This window comes from Nematolebias whitei, chromosome 21 (genome assembly GCF_014905685.2).
Source record: "Nematolebias whitei isolate Nwh7 chromosome 21, NemWhi1, whole genome shotgun sequence".
NCBI classification, from domain to species: Eukaryota; Metazoa; Chordata; class Actinopteri; order Cyprinodontiformes; family Rivulidae; genus Nematolebias; species Nematolebias whitei.
This window is the reverse complement of record NC_056518.1, coordinates 33,183,781-33,203,562: the sequence shown is the minus strand read 5'-3', so window position 1 is coordinate 33,203,562 and position 19,782 is coordinate 33,183,781. Positions and strand designations below refer to the sequence as shown.

Here is a 19,782-nt window from a genome sequence, read left to right as displayed (position 1 = left end):
TTCTATAGTCCAGGTGTACTTTCTATAGTCCAGGTGTACTTTCTATAATCCAGGTGTACTTTCTATAATCTAGGTGTACTTTCTATAGGAGGAAAGACAAAAAAACATGTTACGATAGAAATAATTACAAACAGGTAGAGTAGAGCAAGTAAAGAAGCAGCAGAGAGAGGACGTGTGGTCAGTTTGTCCTCCAGCAGTCTAAGCCTATAGCAGCAGGACTAAGGGATAACTCAGGAAACTCAAGCAGACCCTAACTATAGGATTTATCAAAAAGGAAAGTCTTAAAACTGGATACTGTGTCAGCCTCACAGACAGAAACTAGAAGTTGGTTCCACAAGAGAGGAGCCTGAGAACTGAAAGATCTGCCTCCATTCTGCTTTTGGAAACTCTAGGAACCACAAGTAAACCTGCAGTCTGAGAGTGAAGTGCTCTGTTAGGAAAATATGGAACAATAAGATCTGTAATATAAGATGGAGCTAGGTTGTTGAGGGCTTTGTAGGTTATAAGTAGGATTTTGAATTCAATTCTGGACTTGACAGGGAGCCAATGGAGAGAAACTAAAACTGGAGAAATGTGATCTCTAATATCAACGCTCAAATTAAAGCAACATGAAAAAACAAAAACAACAAAAAAATAAACTTTAGCAAAGAACTGCGAAGATATAAATTTCTGAAGTGATTACGAGCCATACAATTTGAATCTTTAGCCGCTTTTCAGCCTACTTCAGAGTTGAATCAAAGACTCGGTGAGTGTTTGTGGTGTGAGAACAGCCGAACGTTTTATCCTCCACACAGCCGAAGATGGATGGCTGATAACAGAACCTGCAGGCTCTCCAGTTGGCACAGGTCTGCATGTGTTCACTTGCAGCACTGCTCCAAAAAACATTTTCCTTTTTCAGTCGTCTCCTTGACCCAGAAAACACACACATCATGTGAACACACGCATACACACACACACACACACACGCACGCGTGCACACACACACACATCATGTGCTCACAGATTCATCAAATGTTAGCAGCAGAGCAAATAGAAAGCTGAGGGGTGAGAGAAAGTTTAGGACTGAAGACATTTCTCTGAAGGTTAGATTGTTTCTTCTCTTTAAAAAGTGGAACCAGAGGGTCAGTAAAACACGTTAAATACATTTCTCATATTTAGCTTCACTTCAGCTGCTGAAACGACCCGAAGCAGGACCAGCAGGGAGCCGAGGCTCAACAACGAGACGATTTCTGGTGAATTAGCTTTGATGTTCTCTGCTCCACATTCCCCCCGCCTGAGCTGGAGGTGCTGTCCCATACCAGCCCCCCCCCCCCCCCGTGATCTGACAGGGAGCCCGAGAGCTCGCCGCTGGGATGCATTATTCATCAGCGAGCCTGACTCAAAGCATCTCCTGCTTTCAGAGGAACTCTATTCCCCGTTAGGGACGGGAGAGTTTCAGATCCGTGTGAACTTCTGCAACTCATCCTGAGAGCAGCTGAATGTATTAACGCACGTCTCACAGGTACTGAGACAAACTTTGGTGTGGTAGTAGCTGACAGTCATTCACAAGCAGCAAGAAACCCTCAGAGCCTTCAGCACCTTCAGAGAAGGCCTAATGATTCAGCACATTATATTAAAAGTGTTCTAATCCTTATTTTATATAAAATAAACATTTTCACTGTAGGGTTTTTTGTTGTTGCTTATTTCTCTTATTTTCTGTAAACGACTTTTCAAATGGGTAAGATTTCTTATTTGTAATTTACAAGTATACACTTATCCTATCAGATTCTTCAAAAAAATTGTCTCTAGGCAGAAACAGGAGGAGCTGTCATTGGTTAGGACTTCACTGTCAGGAGAGAAGGCTGAACGCAGTCAGATGAGTTTGTTTAACTGACAGGAAAACTAACCAATTACGAGGCAGATATAAAGTGGGTGGGGCCAAAACAGGTCACTCAAGAGGACTTCAGGAAGGCCTTACGTTTCATGTTGGATTGGTATTTACATTCAAGTTGTTGTTATTGACCGTTTAAAAATGACACCGTGAGTCAGATGTCGTATGTGATGGATAAAGAGGAAAAGCCCCGCCTGTCAGCTGGTTGACGTTTTTACTGAAACTGAAGATAATCCTGATTTATCCTGATTTCAACTCGATAGAGGTCTTTGAAGTTACCACTGACTGTGATGTCACTTCATCTTGAGGCTTAGCTCCACTGGTCACAAAACGTACCCTGACTGACTGTTGGCCCAGTAGAAGCTGCTCAGAGCTGGACTTCATGGAAAAGCAGCAGAACAAAGACGTCAGTCAAACGAGTTTAAAGAATTTCTTTCCTAAACCTGTGGAAGAAGGTGTTGTGGTGTGATGGGACCAAATAGAAAAAACACACCACGTCTGAGACAAACCTCTCATCATGCTGACACCACCACCCCCACAGCGAGGCATGGTGGTGGCAACATCATGCTGTGGGGATGATTTTTATCAGCAGAGATTGGAAATCAGGTCAGCGTTAAAGGAATGGATGAATTCAGAGAAATTACAGAGAGGAGCTGACATTAAATCAGATTAAAATTAAATCAGATTAAACTTCTCCTGGTTTTAATAACAAGATAGATCATTTTTTTTATTCCTATCTTTAAAGTTATAAGTTTATAAATATTTTCCTGTGAGTGGGTGGCAGTTAGATTTTGGTCAGACAACTTCCAGCAGCTTCAAACAATAGTTTGTGGAATTTTGTCCCATTCCTTCCAACAGAACCGGTCTGAGTCGGGTTAGGCTGCTCTGGATGAGGCGACGATTGAAGCTTTACTCCTTATTGATTCCTTGCACTAAATCATCTCTGCTGTTGATGAAATGATTCACAGAAGTGTGATCTCAGATTAGAAACCAGTACAGTGCATGTGTGTGTTGACGTCAGAGCTGTGGGCTTTGGCTCTGGGGGTGTTGGACCCGGCTCGGTGTGATGCTGAGCAGCAGATGGCCAGGTTCTGTTGATGCTGCCACAGAGGACAGCCTTTGTCAGCTCACTCTTAAAGTGTGAGCCGAGCCAAACGTGCTGCTGGCTTCAGCTTCTACAACTCAAGTTTGGGGTTTTGTAAATTATAGTTTTGTCCAACACATGACCTACAATTTGTGCAACATTTAAATTTTATATTAAAAGTTACAATGGATTTTTATCTCCAACTGCCGTCGTAGCAAAGCATTTGATGAGCCACTCGACAGATGTTAAACTCTCGGAAATAAATCATTGTATGTATAAATTTGTGGGGGTTTCATTTAGGAGTAAATACAGTTCAAGATGGCTGCCACAGCTGATCCACATCACAGAAATGCACAAAACTGATAATGATAGATGCAGCTAAGCTTTATGTGTTGGGAGCTGAGACATCTTGGAAGATCTCGCAGGATCGCTTGTTTGTTGTTTTCCAGCAGGATAAAATTTAAAATAACATTTGACTATATTTATTTATAATTTTTATCATATTTATTTAATCAATTAATAATTATTTATTTATTTTTTATATTAAATTTTATATAATTTATCATATTTATTATTAAAATAAATAATTAATAATTTATTATTTATTTATAAATATTTAAGATATTTATTTTAATATAATATTTAATATAAATTGGATACAATGGTTAAATGTTTCCAGCATGATAAAATGATAAAATTTAAAATATCATTTTACTATATTTATTTATAATTTTATCATATTTATTTAATAAATAAATACAAAGTATTTTAATAATCAATAACAATAATAACTCATATTAATAATTATTATTTATTACATTTATTTATTTTTATATTATATTTATTATTATAACAAATAATTAATAATAAAATTATTTTATTATTTATAAATATTTATTTTAATATAATATTTAATATAAATTGGTTAAATGTATCCAGCAGGATAAAACTCGTTGTCCAACAAGTGTCTGTTTAAATCAAAGTGCTCAGAAATAGATTGTGACCACAGCAGCAGCAGAATCGCTCCTGAGACTCAGAGTCTGCGATTAGTTTCTCTCAAGGACAGACGGGACAGAAAATCTGTGAATTCTCGCCGAACTTGCGATCGTGTCGGTGGACGTGGAGCCTTATTTGTCTTCGAGCTCAGTGACAACTGCTGCCGTGGAGAGGCCGAAAGAAAAAACAAGTTATCACAAAACGGAAGAATCTGAAATATCACTGAAGCTGCATGTCGCCCACCAACGTGACGACGCTGTAACCTTCAAAATAAAGTTATGACTCGTGATCTTGCAGGATGTGATGCTCAGAGTATGTGTTGAGCATCACTCTCAGCTACTACCACAACAAAAGTTACCTCAACTTTTTGTCAAATTGATTAAACAGTAAATTGACTGTACTTATGTATCACCTTTCTATCTGATCAAGACACTCAAAGCTCTTTACAACAATCTGTGCCTCATTTACCTCCAACACACACATTCATACAGCTCTCTACTAGATCTATTCCAAGAATAATCAGAGCTTTAGATCACATTCATACATGGATGGGACACATCGGAGGCAATGAGGGGTTCAGTGTCTTACCCAGGGACACTTGCACATGTGACTGATGGTGGACTCGAACCCCCAACTCTCCCCCTGGAGGACAATTGCTCTACCCACTCAATGAGTTGTCTTTAGATGTATATTGGGGATAATTCTCAACAACCACCACACAAAACTTTAAAAACTGGCTGCCTTGGGGTACGCTAATTTGTGCTTCTACACATCAGTTGGTTGTGGCAGCCATCTTGAATTGAATTAACTCCATAAGTTACTGGGTTGTTTCTGAACGTCTGAATAAGATCCATCCAGAATTTCTCGAGATAATTTGGTAAATGTCTGAAACAGCTGACTCCATTAACTAAAGGCAAAATTTAAAAAACAGAAAACCAGATTTTGAACCATCGTTGGTATCTTATCCATGAGTTTGTGTTTTAAGTGTTTGCTAAAGTTAGTTAAAACACAGACATAAGGGCCGTGGTATCTCAGCGGTCAGCGCCGTGGTCTCATTATCCTGAAGCTGTGGGTTCGAGGTGAACCCAGGTCGAGCCTGGAAGGACATCCAGGAGAAAATAATTCCCAAATCTTTCATGCGAGAAAAGAACATTTAAACACAGATACAAGAAGAACATTACTGGGCAGCAGGGGATAAAGATGCCATTTGAGGAAACTATGCTTTCTAGTTTTTATTTTGTTTAAAATTATAGTTTCCTCAAATGATTGGGGTGGCCCAAGATTTATCTATGTTGGTCAAGGCCACCATTGGCCACCCCCTGGCTCCTCCATTTGGATAGATGGCTCCCTCCACTCGCCAGAATCCGTCACTCTGTGCCGCCTTGGAGAAGAAAAATAAATAGTTGGAAACACCGTCGGTCCGTCGGTGAATGCTCTGAGTGTGATAACATGAAAGAATCAGATACCGCCTTCCATTTTGGTGTGCGGCTACATCTAGGTGTTAGAAAGGTTCCTTTTGAGAACTGGCCACCAACACAACGTGTACATATATGTACAACATATGTAAAGTGAACACCCCTATCCTTTGAGGAAACTTTGCTTTCTAGTTTTATATTGTTTAAAAGTATAGATTCTTAAATTAATTGGGGTGGCCTTTCTGGTGCTAAAAACGAATCTTTGGCCACCAAGGCCACCATTGTCCCCAAAACCAGGTGTCTGAACTGAACGCGCTGTGCTCTCTGTGTGTGCAGTGACGGCTGGGCGGACCGGGTGGAGGTGGTGGAGGGTTACGAGCACGAGGCCGTGGGAGGCATCACCGTGAAGCTGCACTCTGAAGAGGTCTCCTCCTTCGACAATTACTTCCTGAAGCTCAAACTCGGCACGAACACCCGCAATCCGTGGTTCCCCGAGTTCTGGCAGCACCGCTTCCAGTGCCGCCTTCCCGGACACCCCCAGGAGAACTTGAACTATGCACGCAACTGCTCAGGTAGCTCAACAACTCGTTTCTATCCAGGTTGTGTTTGTGAACTGCGATGCATTCACTGCCCCGAGGACGAAGCCAACAGGCCTCAAAAAGTGGAGCAAAGTCTTTAAATATGAATCGGACTGCCCCACGGTTGAATTCTCTCCAGCTGAATAATATATTCTTTCATATTGTTCATTTGTTTGTTGCTTGGCTTCACAGAGGATGATGATCTAGGTAAATTAAGTACTTTTAATTTTCAAACATGCACTATTATTAATGCAGTCACTTTAGTCCTTGTTTTCTTGGCTCAAAGCTCAGAAGCATGTTTTTTAAAAACCTTGATTCGTTGCTCAGACATGGATCTTTTATTTTATTTAGTTTTTTTTTTAAATAGACGTATATTTACGTTTTAGTTCTCAACTTTAAGAATTCATATGAATGAAAATATTTTTTTAAATAAAATTAATTTTACTATTAAGAAAATAAGAACTGATTAACGTAAATATCAAAATTTTGCATGCGGCATAAACTCTTCTTTTACTTTTCAGCTGACTATTCAAAGTCTTGTCAGTTTAAGTTGCACTTTTTGTGTGAATCTTTATTTTATTCCTTAATAGAATTTTCTTTTCTTTCACCATACGCAACCTTTAAGCTTTAATTCATTTAAGGTATTACATTTTAGTAGTTGCTATTAGACCAGTGGTTCTCGAACTTTTCATGTCGTGTTGGAGGGGAAAAAATTAATTTCATCTTGTCAGCTGAGAGTTTTCTGACACAAACACATCTTTATTTTAATTTCCTTCCCTTTAATTCCAACAAACAGGATCTCCCCCTTCATGGTCTTTAATTGGAAGCAGCTTCTTTCTCTTCATCTCTGAGTCCACAGACAGGCAGGCACACATCGAACAAACACATATATGGAGAAATAATGCGAGCAGCGTATCATCAGCTGGTTTATAAACCAGCCACTAGGGAGCACCAGCCAGTGTATCTCTGGTTCTGGTCCCCAGCCCGGGTAAATGGTGAGGGTTGTGTCAGGAAAGGCATCTGACATAAAACCCTTGTGCCAAGACTGTAATGCGATTTCATCAAAGTGAAACCATACTGGATCGGTCGAGGCCCGGGTTAACAACGACCGCCACCGGTGCTGTTGACAAACAGGGTGCCGGCGGAAATTGTGCTACTGTTAGTTGAAGACCACGAGGAGGGAAACGTGTCAGGAGACAGAGGGAGAAGAGGAAAGTGAAGAATGTAGGACTGAGGGTTGCAACTCTAAATGTGGGGACAATGACAGGCAAAGGTAGAGAGCTGGCTGACATGATGCTGAGAAGGAAGGTAGATGTTTTATGTGTCCAAGAGACCAAGTGGAAGAGCAGCAAGGCTCGCAGCATTGGAGCAGGGTTCAAACTGTTTTACCATGGTGTGGATAGAAAGAGAGAAGGAGTAGGGGTGGTCCTGAAGGAGGAGTTGGCAAAGAATGTAGTAGAGGTGAAAAGAGTGTCAGATAGGGTGATGTGTCTGAAGGTAGAAAGAGAGGTAGAGAAGTATGTTAGATTGATACAGGACATGTATAAAGACAGCAGGACAGCGGTGAGATGTGCTGTAGGAGTGACAGATAGCTTCAAGGTGAAGGTGGGAGTGCATCAAGGATCAACTCTGAGCCCCTTCTTGTTTGCTCTGGTGATGGACCGACTAACAGATGAGGTCAGGCAGGAATCCCCGTGGACTATGATATTTGCAGATGACATCATGATCTGTGGTGAGAATAGGAAACAGGTGGAAGAGAACTTGGAGAGGTGGAGGTATGCACTTGAAAGAAGAGGAATGAAAGTCAGCCATAGTAAGACAGAGTCCATGTGTGGATGAGAGGGAGGAGGTGGAGCAGTGAGGCTACAAGGAGCAGAGGTCACAAAGGTGCAGGACTTCAAGGACTTGGGGTCCACTGTCCAGGAACATGGGGAGTGTGGTGAAGAGGAGAAGAAGAGAGTCCAGGCAGGATGGGGTGATGGAGAAAAGTTTCAGGAGTGATTCGTGACAAAAGTGTGTCAGCAAAGATCAAAGGAAAAGTTTACAAGACAGTGGTGAGACCAGTTATGTTGTATGGTCTGGAGACAGAGACATGGACAAAAAGACAGGAGACAGAACTGGAAGTGGCAGAAATGAAGATGTTGAGGTTCTCCTTAGGAGAGACAAGGATGGAGAAGATCAGGAATGAGATCATCAGAGGTACAGCACAGGTTGAACAACTGGGAGATAAAGTTAGAGAGGACACACTGAGATGGTTTGGACATGTCCAGAGGAAGGACAGTGGTTTGGACATGTTCAGAGGAAGGACAGTGGTTTGGACATGTCCAGAGGAAGGACAGTGGTTTGGACACGTCCAGAGGAGGGACAGTGGGTATATTGGTAGAAGGATGTTAGAAATGCAGCTGCAGGAAAAAGACAAAGAGGAGACATATGGATGCAGTTAGAGAGGACATGGAGGTAGTTGGAGTGAGGACAGAGGACACAGAGGACAGAGGAGGAGGACTCACTGTGGAGACCCCTGAAGAGGGAAAAGCCAGCAACACTTCCAGCAGCACTACAAATTGACTGACTCACTATGTGGTGAAAGAATAAACAACGTGACCTCAGCCAAACCCTTTAACATCATCCGGGTCTTGAGTTGTCTGGTGAGTAACGGGCAAAACTCACAGGCGGCGTCCAACGTGCGCCTCAAATTACTCTTTCAATCTTTTCAGCAGTGACCTCCACACCAGCGGTCGCTGCTCTGTGCTGCAGCGTTCAATGATATTTCTTGACATTTTTTTACTTTTAAGCATCGCTTCACCTGAAAAAATAAAATTTTCACTCCACACAGAAGACCCATCATCATAAGAGCAACGATAAAAACAGCCGGCGAGTCGTTGCTTAAATGTTTGGTTGTTTTAATAAGAGATAAAAACTATAAGGCTGACATTTATTTGTTTCAGCACACTTCCTAGATCTTTAGGATTTAATTGACATGACATTTTTTAAGGGGTCAAATGGGTGGACCAGTTTGAAAGCATAGTTTGTATTTCACAGACTTAAAACATATTTACATTAATGTTTAAACAACAGTTCCACCTATAACTTTTCAAAGACCAAAAATTAAAGTAGGAGCGGCCACGACATCGTGTCCCCCTCTAGGACCAGCGCCCCACGGTTTGAGAACCACTGTGTTAGACTAATGTTGATTTTTTTCTAATGGTTAGTCATTTTATTGTTTTTATTTTCCTATTTATGCATTTTTAAATTTATGTTGCTGTAGAACTCCAGGATGGTGAGTGATTTATTTTTCCTGAATGGGCTCATGATGCTCCTGACGTTAGAAATATACATGGAGGTTGACTGACATTAAGGTTCAGTAACATGGTGGGACAATTAATATTATTATTAATATTATTTATCATAATTAATCTCAGTGGACCTCTGATATATGAAGCTATTGGGGTGTTCTTTTTGGGATCTGAGAGCCCAATAATTGGGTCAGCTTGTGCTCTCACACCCTCTCCACATTTACGACGGTCACATGAAACAGCCCAATATCTGGCTGATTGAGCTGAAACTGCATGCTGGCTCAGAAACGGTGCGGTTGCCTTCATTTAGCACGGAGCAGGTCCGGTTGTCCTGCAGCCACGTCCTCCCGACGTGCAGCAGTGGGTCCTCTGCTTGCATGCTGACATCATAACATCACTGCATCATAGCTGCGTCTCACTCGGCTCAGAGAGAGCAGCGAGCGTCTGAACCAAGGAGCTGCTAAACTGGGTCATCAGCAGCTGCTGCACAGCTGAAGTCACTCTTTATGGCTTGTTTGCACAGGCAGCTGCTCTGAAGTGATTATTATTACAAGAGGCAATAAACGATGCTCATGAACAGGCAGGCAGTGGCTGCAGCAGGTGGATGAACGCCACTGATAATTAAATAACCAGGAAACTCTCAGACGAGGAAAAACTACAACAAATATCACAATATGGTTTAAATCAAATAACTATTCAAACACAAGCAGTCTTATAGAAATGCATATTGATCAGGAGGTAAATAAAACATTGTTCATGAAATAATTTTAAAATATATATATATATAAATTTCAATATCTAGAACAAGATAAAATTACTATTAATAATCTGCTTCTTTTTTATTATTTCATGCTTTTTTTATGTATAATTAGAAAAATGCCTCCAATTTCCCCCCTGGGATTAATCAATCAATCAATCAATCAATCAATCAATCAATCACTATCTATCTATCTATCTATCTATCTATCTATCTATCTATCTATCTATCTATCTATCTATCTATCTATCTATCTATCTATCTATCTATCTATCTGTCTGTCTATCTACCTGTCTGTCTGTCTGTCTGTCTGTCTGTCTGTCTGTCTATGTGTCTGTCTGTCTGTCTGATAAAGAGTGCTGCAGTGAGTTCAGTTTTTGAGTGAGGGGGTGAGATGTAGAAGTGTGAACTTGACTTCACACTTTTACACACATTCACGACAGCTGTACGATGCATCCCTGTGGAGACCAAATGTGACCCGTCACGTCAAACTCAGAATTAAGTTGGATTTGATCAAAACTAACGAAGCACGTTTTTAGATTACAGTTTTATTACTATTATTATTATTTTTTTACATTTTGACATCTTGACCACGACGAATGACGGGCTTGATTTGTCTTGGGGATAACTCCTGGAAAAATAACGTTTTTATTTCATACATTTTATAATTTGTTCCTTATTTTATGAGTTTTCTTGACATCATTTAAAGAATTAAAAAACTCAAACCATTTTTGGACATGAAGATTTACCAGCTGGAAAGTATTTCATTTTTGCTAACATGCAGGGAAAGTAGAAACAAATTTACAATCTTTTAGATTATATTCCAGACATTTCATTCAAGGGACCCAAAGATCATATTTTAACTAAACACAAATATTTTCAACCAATCTTCCATCCATCCATCCATCCATCCATCCATCCATCTATCCATCTATCCATCCATCCATCTATCTATCTATCTATCTATCTTGTTCTGGACTCAGGTCTCGGGGGCAGCATCTTGAGCAGGGAGGTCCAGACATCTCTCTCCACAGCCTCTTCCAGCTCTACTGAGAGGACTGCAAGGTGTTCCCAGACCAACTGAGAGACATAGTCTCTCCAGCGCTTCCTGGGTCTTCCCCGGGGTCTCCTCCCAGTTGGACATGCCCAAAACACCTCCCTAAGGAAGCATCCTTACCAGATGCCCTAACCACCTCCACTGGCTCCTCTGGATGTGGAGGAGCAGCGGTTCTACTCCGAGTCTCTCCTGATAACTGAACTTCTCCCCCTGTCTCTAAGGGAGAGTCCAGCTACCCTGCAGAGGAAACTCATTTCAACCTCCTGGATCCAAAAAACGTTCAATACAAAAAACCTCCTGTATCCACGATCTCATTCTTTCAGTCACTACCCAGAGTTCAGGACCAGAGATGAGGGGAGGAACGTAGAACAACTGGTAAATATAGAGCTTTGCTTTACAGCTCAGCTCCCTCTTCACCACAACGGACCAGTACAGAGTCCACAATACTGCAGATGCTGCACCGATCCTTGTTTAGGGACCGAACAGCCCGTAGCACCAATCTGCTTCAGCTGCCTAAATCTCTAAATACCACTTTGCAACTTAACGCTTTGTTTGAAGTGATGGGTCACACATATGATTGTAAGACAGCATTAATCTTTTTATAGACATGAAAAAATAAAATATCTGCAGAATTCACAAAAAAACCTGTTTCAGTGCAGAACTGCTGAAGCTTCCTAAAGAAACAGAAACTGAGTTGATAAAACTACATCAAATTAGGTAAAACAATAGCTAAAAGCTAAAAGGAGAAAGTGCTAACTAAAAATAGGAAAACACTAACTAAAAACTTAAAGTAGCAAAAAGCGGGCTAAAGCAAAAAGTAGAAAATTGCTAGGAAAAAGCTAAAATTAGCAAGCACTAGCTAGAAATAGCAAAGGGCTAACCTAAGGCTAAAATTAGCAAAAAGCTAGTCAAAAGAAGCAAAAGGCTAGCTAAACAGGATATCTATTCCTTCAAAAACAGCTAAACTTTAAATTATTTTTGATAAGGTGACATGGTGAAGGTAAAGAGTGGTGTACAGTGTATAAATTTAATTCATGTTTATAACTTGTGCAATAAAAACAGTTTTAGCTCCAAGACGTCAGTTTCTGACCACAGTTTCTTATTTGAAAACACCTTGCAAGCATGGTTAAATGTTTTTTAAAAAGAAAAACACCTTAATTTCCTGTCAAACAGACAGTGTATGTGTGGTTTGCTGTTTTATCAAAATATAAAAAATAAAGCTGCTTTGCTTTCAGCTTGCATTACACTGAACTGATAGGGTGTGTTAGAAAAATCCCGCGCTGCTGTAATCATTTTTGTTTCGTACATTTATACTTTTTACTGTAAATTAAAACTATGAAGAACATTCTGTGGGTTTTTCCTGCTTGAGCAGGACGCAGAATCTCAGCAGCGAGGCCGTTTGAGCGTGTTAGACCGACCCTAATTGAATCCTGACTCATGCATCTCTCGCCATGGTAACGAGGCTTCTTTGAAGCCATTTTCTGAGACTGGGCTCATTAACAGCCGTCTCCCACAGAGCCTGACATGCTTGTTTCCAGCTGCTTGAACTGAAAGTTACAAGACTGCGCCCAGAAGCACCCTATCACTCCTTTGTAATATTTTACATCATGCTAGACAACCTCTTTGGTACATCTGAAAATAAAGAGCTAATCAAGTCATTTAGAGGATGTTTTATCTAATAGTTATCAAAAGTTAGTGCCCGGCTAGCAGTGACATCGGTCATGGAGCATGGATCGTGGAGAAAAGGGCAGAAGTTTTTGTTTTCCAGGATATCTAACAAGGTTAAGTCAGGTCCTCTGGATGGATTCTTCTTGTTCTTCTTGTCTTTTATCCAAAGAACTTCTTCAGTCTGAGGAGCTGCAACAAACTCAGTCTTATAAATAGCACCTTCGCATAATGGATCAACCAGTTTGTTGTTGACATCCAGAACCAGCTGTTCACATGTTAAAGGAGGAGCCTCAGCCTAATGACTGATCATTAATGCTCTGATGGCCGTTTGCTATTCTCAGGGGCTGAGTGTTACTAGCAATAACAGCATTGTAAGAGGGGGGCAGTTGGACATGGAGGCTCCACCCCGTAAATGATGGATGCCCCTGTTTAACGGGGGCGGAGACCTCCATGTCCACTTGTCACTTTCTTACAATGCTGTTATTGCTAGTATCACTCAGCCCTCTGTGAATAGCAAGCGAGCATCAGGGCACTAACGATCAGTCGTTAGTCTGATGGTCCTCCTTTATAATGTGAGCAGCTAGTTCAGGCTGTCAGCAACAAACTGGTTAATCCACTATGATAATGTGATATTAGTAAGACTGAGTTTAGTGCAACTCCTCAAACTGAAGAAGTCTTCTGGATAAAAAATGAAATGTTTCAACAAGAAGAATCTATCCAGAGGACCTGACTTTACCTTGTTAGATTTTTCTACCAGGATTATTGAGCATGCATCAGGATATTTTTCCCAGGATAAATTTTAGTTGTCGAGAGAAGAGGCAGTTCTTTAGACTGAACAGTTTGAAAAAACCCTGGACAAGACGTGTCAGTCATTCTGCAGCCTCGGCACCAACAGAACGGGCTCAGGCTCCCCCCCGGTCTTTCTGTGTGTTTATCCAGGTACTTTCCTCCCACAGACCTAAAAAACCCTTTAAAATTGACACTTTAAAATTGTCCCTAGGTGTGAGTGGGAACACGAATGGTGTGTCTCCGTGTCCCTGGGATGGACTCTGCCTCTCGCACGGTGAGAGAGAGAGAGAGGCGTCAGCTCTCCACAAGCTGCACAGAAAAAAGCCTGACACACTACATAAATTGGGTTCTCCTTTCCTAGCCATTAGCGTAGCCTGGATGAAGTTCTCGATGCTCAATGAATTATGTCACGGTTCATAACTTTTGATAACTACTGGACAGAAAATAACTTCAGAAATGACCAGACTATCCCTTTAGAAAGCCACATAGAACATGCTACTGCTTGCAGCAACGAGCACTCCTGAATGGCTGTGAATTCACACGTGCAGTCTTGAGGATGAACTCTTACAGTTGTCTCATTTGTGGGCAGGTTATGAAAGTCTGGAGGACAACTATGTCCAAGACAGCAAGATGGGCTTTGTCATCAACGCCATCTACGCCATGGCCCACGGTCTGCACGACATGCACTCCGATCTCTGCCCTGACCACGTGGGGCTCTGTGAGGACATGAAACCGGTGGACGGAAGCCACTTGTTGGACTTTCTTCTCAAGACGTCCTTCACAGGTGTGTCTGGGGAAGACATATGGTTTGACGAGAATGGAGACTCTCCAGGAAGGTAAACCTCCTATTCTTCTTGTTTTCAAAAAAAGTTTTATGTTATTCCTCTTTTCTGGAGAAAGGGAAGTCACTTTTAAGACAAGAAAACTAGAACATGTTTGTGTCCCTGTGTGTCCATCCATCCATCATCTTGACCCGCTTCTTCCTTTTTGGGTCACGGGAGGTCACTGGTGCCCTGATCCAGCCATCACTGTGCGAGAGGCAGGGGACACCCTGGACAGGTCTCCAGTCCATCTCAGGGCCACAAACGAGACAAACAACCATTCACTCTCTCTCACACAATCCAGAGTTACCAGTCAGCCTAATGTGCATGTTTTTGGTCTGTGGGAAGAAACCGGAGTACCCGGAGAAAACCCACGCAGCACGGAGAGAACATGCAAACCCCACCCTGAAAGGTCCCCGGCCGGGATTCGAACTTGCGATCTTCTTGCTGAGAGGCACCAACTCTACAACTGATCCACCGTGCCGTTATCTCATAAACCATTGGACAAATTTCACTGAAACGCTCTGAGTACTCAGTGACGGTGCATCTACAATTAAATGACTTTTACAGTTCAAGATGGCTGCCACAGCTAAGCAAGCAGTGAACACAAAAATGGCTGTACGTCAGTGAATCTTCCAGATACCAGCTTATGTTTTCAGTGATAGTAGCCAAGAGTCACTCCAAGTGCTACTCATTTGTGCAAGACCCACTCAAGAGTTTAACAAGTCCATTGTCTTTGTCTTGTGCGTACGGTAAATGTGGCATTTAATAAATTCCTATTTTTATTATCTGATAAAAACTTGCTACTAAAAGGATTTATGAGCCTCTGTCATCTCCCCACTCTGTCCTTCTTGTTCCTCTTCAGGTATGAGATTATGAACTTTCAGCGCATCGAGCCTGGCGTTTACGACTACATTAACATCGGCTCCTGGCACGAGAGCGTTCTGAGCGTTGATGACGACATGATGCAGATGAACCGCAGTGACATGGTCCGCTCAGTCTGCAGCGAGCCCTGCTCCAGAGGAGAGATCAAGGTCTCGTCTTTATGTGCTCACACCAGTCATTTCTTGATGACAGTACACTGCTTATTAAAGGAAAATATGTAAAAACTCTTTATACAAAGCTTATACGTTGCAACTAATTGCTTTATTTGTACTAATGACTCACATACTTAAAATTCCCTTATTTTTTATTGTCCTGTTTGTATAAGTTTATAATGCTGAGTCATCTTTCACACTTGTTTTTCTTTTTCTGCTTTCTTCTGTACGTCTTTGGACTCTTGGCTTTTTGAGCATACTTTCAGCTGTTTCAGCCATTCAGCTATCATAACGTTCAGCTCAGTCGGGCTGTTGCAGCTATAACTTTTGGTATTTGCAACTTTCATAAATTTTCAGTTTTGTACCGTTATTTTCTTTGCTTTGAGATATCTCAAGCTCCTTCCAAAGCTGAGTGCTCTTTGAAAACACATTTAGAATGCTTGCTTCATTTGTAACATTTAGCTACAGTTTTACTAGTTTTAGCTGTTAGCCACTGTTCTGATAAATTTGCTTCTAACTACTGTTTTGTTGGGGACGGCCTAGAAAGGCACCTATTATCCACCTGAAAAGGGTCTTGCTCTTGAATCAACTTTAATGTGGCCCGAATCGCAGTGTGTAGTGTACCCCACAAATATATCAAAACGACCGGCTCGGCACCAAGATACGCGCTGTTACTTTTAATAGCAAGTTACCATGGTGACATAATTTGCAAACAAAGACACCATTTTTCATAGAAGAACACTGACAGAACTCTTAACCAACTCTAATTGTTACAGTGAGGTCAAATGACCTAGAGTCAAGAGGTGCCTGAACAGCACTGATTAACTTTTGGAGCCATTTTGGTTCAAGATGGCTGCCGCAGCTACCTCATAAAACTCTAAATTGACTATAAATCAGTCATTCTTTGAGATATTGAGCTGAAATTTGGTTTGGTCGTAGCTTCACGCGAGTTGTTATACATTACTAACGCAAATTTAAAAATCCAAGATGGCCTCCTTAGCTAAGAGGGAAGATGTTGAGCTGAAATTTAGCGTGGTGGTAGCCAAGATCCAACCCCAGCACATAGTACTGTCGAATCAAAATGTTATAATGGCCGCAATGTGGCAGTCCCCGTCAACTTTCTGCAGGAACTTTCTAGTTCTTTTTACTATTAGCTACTTTAATATTTGATTTTACCTTTTACTTGCTGTTTAGCTGGTCTTAGAGTCTAGCTTATATTTTGCTAGTTTTAGCTTTTAGCTACAGCTTAGCTAGTTTTAGCTGTTAGCCACTGTTCAGATAAATTTAGTTTCAAACCACTGTTTTGTTATTTTTGCTATTAGCTACATTAATATTTGATTTTACCTTTTACTTACTGTTTAGCTGGTCTTAGAGTCTAGCTAATATTTTGCTAGTTTTAGCTTTTAGCTACTGTTTTGGCAGTTCTAATTTTTAGCTACTGTTCTGCTGGTTTTAGCTTTGTTTTGTCACTTGTAGTTTTTGTATCAGTTAAAATATAATAATTACACAGTTTGCCACCGTTATGTTTAATCTCTAAATCTGGATATGTCAAAACTAAGAGGAAATTTTTCTACATTTATCTTTCTACAAATTCTGCAAATTAGTTTTCTACTAAATGTGTCAACCTGACAACCTCCACACTGCAATCTTGCAGGCATCTTTTCAAAACGTTTAAGTAAATAACCAAATCATTTTTTCTCACCGTTAAAATGAACTTGTCCTGTTTCCTGATGTCTGCACTTTTGCTGAGCTCTAAAACAGATGGGGTAGTTAGTCCGTCCCCCTCCCACTGTAATAATAATAATAATGTTGATTTTCTTTGGTATATTTTATTAACCAGGTCATCAGGAAGGGAGAGGTGAGCTGCTGCTGGATCTGCACGTCCTGCAAAGACAACGAGTTCGTCCAGGACGAGTTCACGTGTAAAGCCTGTGAGCTGGGCTGGTGGCCCGACAGGGAACTGGAAGGTGCGTTTGTCCTCCGTTCACCTCTGCTTACGTCGATAATTAACATTTATATTTATTTAAGGGGTGTTGTTAGACCTGTAGTACTCAAACACTCAATGTTTTTTAACCCCCCAAAATGTAGAAGTTTGGTATTCACCCCATCATCACCTTTGATGGTCTCTGTTTCACTTAGTGTTGCTGTTCGGACACTTTGTCTCTTTTTCTAAATCTTTCTTTGAATTCAAACATTAAACTGGTGTTAAAATCAACCTTTTTGCCCCCCATCGTGGATCAATCCGGGGTTTTGGAAATACCCTCCATCTGTCCATGCATGTCCATTCTCTGACGTCTGTTGCTTTAAATCACAAAATCACCTTCTGCCATGACATAAACCGTTCTGATTACAGCAGAGAGGTTCATTTGAGTAGTTTTGGTTTTCAGGTGAAAACTGAGAAAGAAGTATTTTATTGTGCCGCATGTGTTCCTGCTGCATGATGCCTCCAGACGTAAGGAGATTCCTCTGACTTACACGAGTGAAAGTTCCTCTAAGCTTTTGCATCTCCTGCCCCCTCCTCGCTGTCAATATTTTACCCCGTACAGCTTGTCCTTTTTTACAAACCTGCTCTGTCCTATTTTCATTGGTTTCCCATGACACCTGAGAGCACATTCATCATCCTCACCATTTCATCCGAAAGGAGCTCTACTTCACTGAAAACTCCTTTGGCCCACTTTAAAAAGCCTCGTACGCCTTTCAGACACAGGACACTGTCCTAACACCATACACGCACTCACACATGGACGAATGGATGGATGCATACATTTAAATATTAAAATACTTATTTGTTCTTAAAAGTAAAAAAAAAAATCATTTTCACACATTTAACAATAAGGTAAAACATTTAAAGTAAAATAACACTGTACAATAAAGTAGTATTAGCCAGTGGCGATTTTAGCCTCTTTTGGGGGGGCTGAAGCCCCCCTAAATTTTAACTCTGCACCCCTGAAAAATAAAGAAACCATCATTAGGATTTTGTAAGAAAACTCAATTCTCGAACCTTTGATTCAATAAAATATGGAATAAATATGGAATAAATGATGACACTCTTAAATGGACCAGTAAAATCTATGATTTATTTATTTTTTTTTTTTTTTGGCATGAGTCAGATCCGCCACCTGTCAATCAATCCAGTAGGCTCATCAGCAGCTGACCAGTCAGATGACAGAAGTGGAGTGTTTACAAATGTAGATGAACATTGATGTTTAACAACCCGTTAAAATACACCAAAATGTAGGAAATCACATCATCGACAATTTTGACGTGTTTATTTATTTATTTATTTTTGTAAATACAGAAGTAATGTTTAATAAATGTTAGGACTATTGTGAGAATGCGCGTCCTCTGGGGCTCCCAAAATTATTGTTATTGGTTCATGATATATTTTGCTAACGCTAACCAACACACAAGCAAAATCATTATTGCCGCTCTGCCTTTGGCTGTGTGCAATAATAATGTGGCTCATCATGTTGACACAAGAATGTTCTTGTACGTTCTTCTTCCTCTAACCTTTCTGCCACTGTACACCAAGAAGAAACCAGCAGTTATGAATTATAGAGACATTGTGAGTGGATTCTTAGCATGAAGCAGAATGGGGATCTTAGTTGGGTCTATGAAATATGCAGTTATTTACTTTGTCCTGCTTCCTCTCTGCTCTCTGCTGGCTGCAGCTCAGACCGGCCGTGGCTGAGCTGAAAGGCATTTATTTATAGTTGAGCTAAAAACCTACTTTGGGACTTAGTGTATTTTATCCAGCTAAGAAAAAGCCTCTGGTTCATTGTTAATGTATCCATGTAAAATAACCTGAACGTCTTCACATCTCACTGAAAAAGGCCTCTTGTGTATTTACTTCTCAGTTTATTGTTAAAAATAATCAGACTACTTAGCTTTTGTCAAGATAAGGCAACACTTATCATCTACTGAAAAGTGCGTGTGGTGATAGCGTCTGTGTGTGTTCATGTGTGTGTAGATAGTCAAGTCAACTTTATTTATAGAGCACATTTAAAACAGAACCTGTTATCAAAGTGATATATATATATATATATATATATATTTGTGTGTGTGTGTGTCTTTTTCTTTCATCTTTCCTCTTCAGGGGTCTCCACAGCGAGTCATCCTCCTCCATCTCACTCTGTCCTCTGTGTCCTCTGTCCTCACTCCAGCTACCTCCATGTCCTCTCTAACTGCATTCATATATCTCCTCTTTGTCTTTTACTGGCAGCTGCATTTCTAACATCCTTCCTTCTCTGCATCATGTCAGCCAGCTCTCTACCTTCCTTCTCTGCATCATGTCAGCCAGCTCTCTACCTTCTTTCTCAACATCATGTCAGCCAGCTCTCTATCTTCCTTCTCGACATCATGTCAGCCAGCTCTCTACCTTCTTTCTCGACATCATGTCAGCCAGCTCTCTACCTTC

At 40.8% G+C, this 19,782-nt stretch overlaps 1 protein-coding gene across 1 annotated transcript in view; it reads left to right on the top strand.

Moving 5' to 3' along the window:
- grm1b (glutamate receptor, metabotropic 1b) overlaps nt 1–19,782 on the top strand; it is a 27,279-nt gene that overhangs the window by 3,730 nt on the left and 3,767 nt on the right. Inside the window, exons 3-6 of the mRNA XM_037695097.1 lie at nt 5,702–5,937; nt 14,097–14,343; nt 15,194–15,362; nt 17,206–17,332. Coding sequence (XP_037551025.1) covers nt 5,702–5,937; nt 14,097–14,343; nt 15,194–15,362; nt 17,206–17,332 — 779 coding nt within the window. The remainder of the gene's footprint in view (nt 1–5,701; nt 5,938–14,096; nt 14,344–15,193; nt 15,363–17,205; nt 17,333–19,782) is intronic.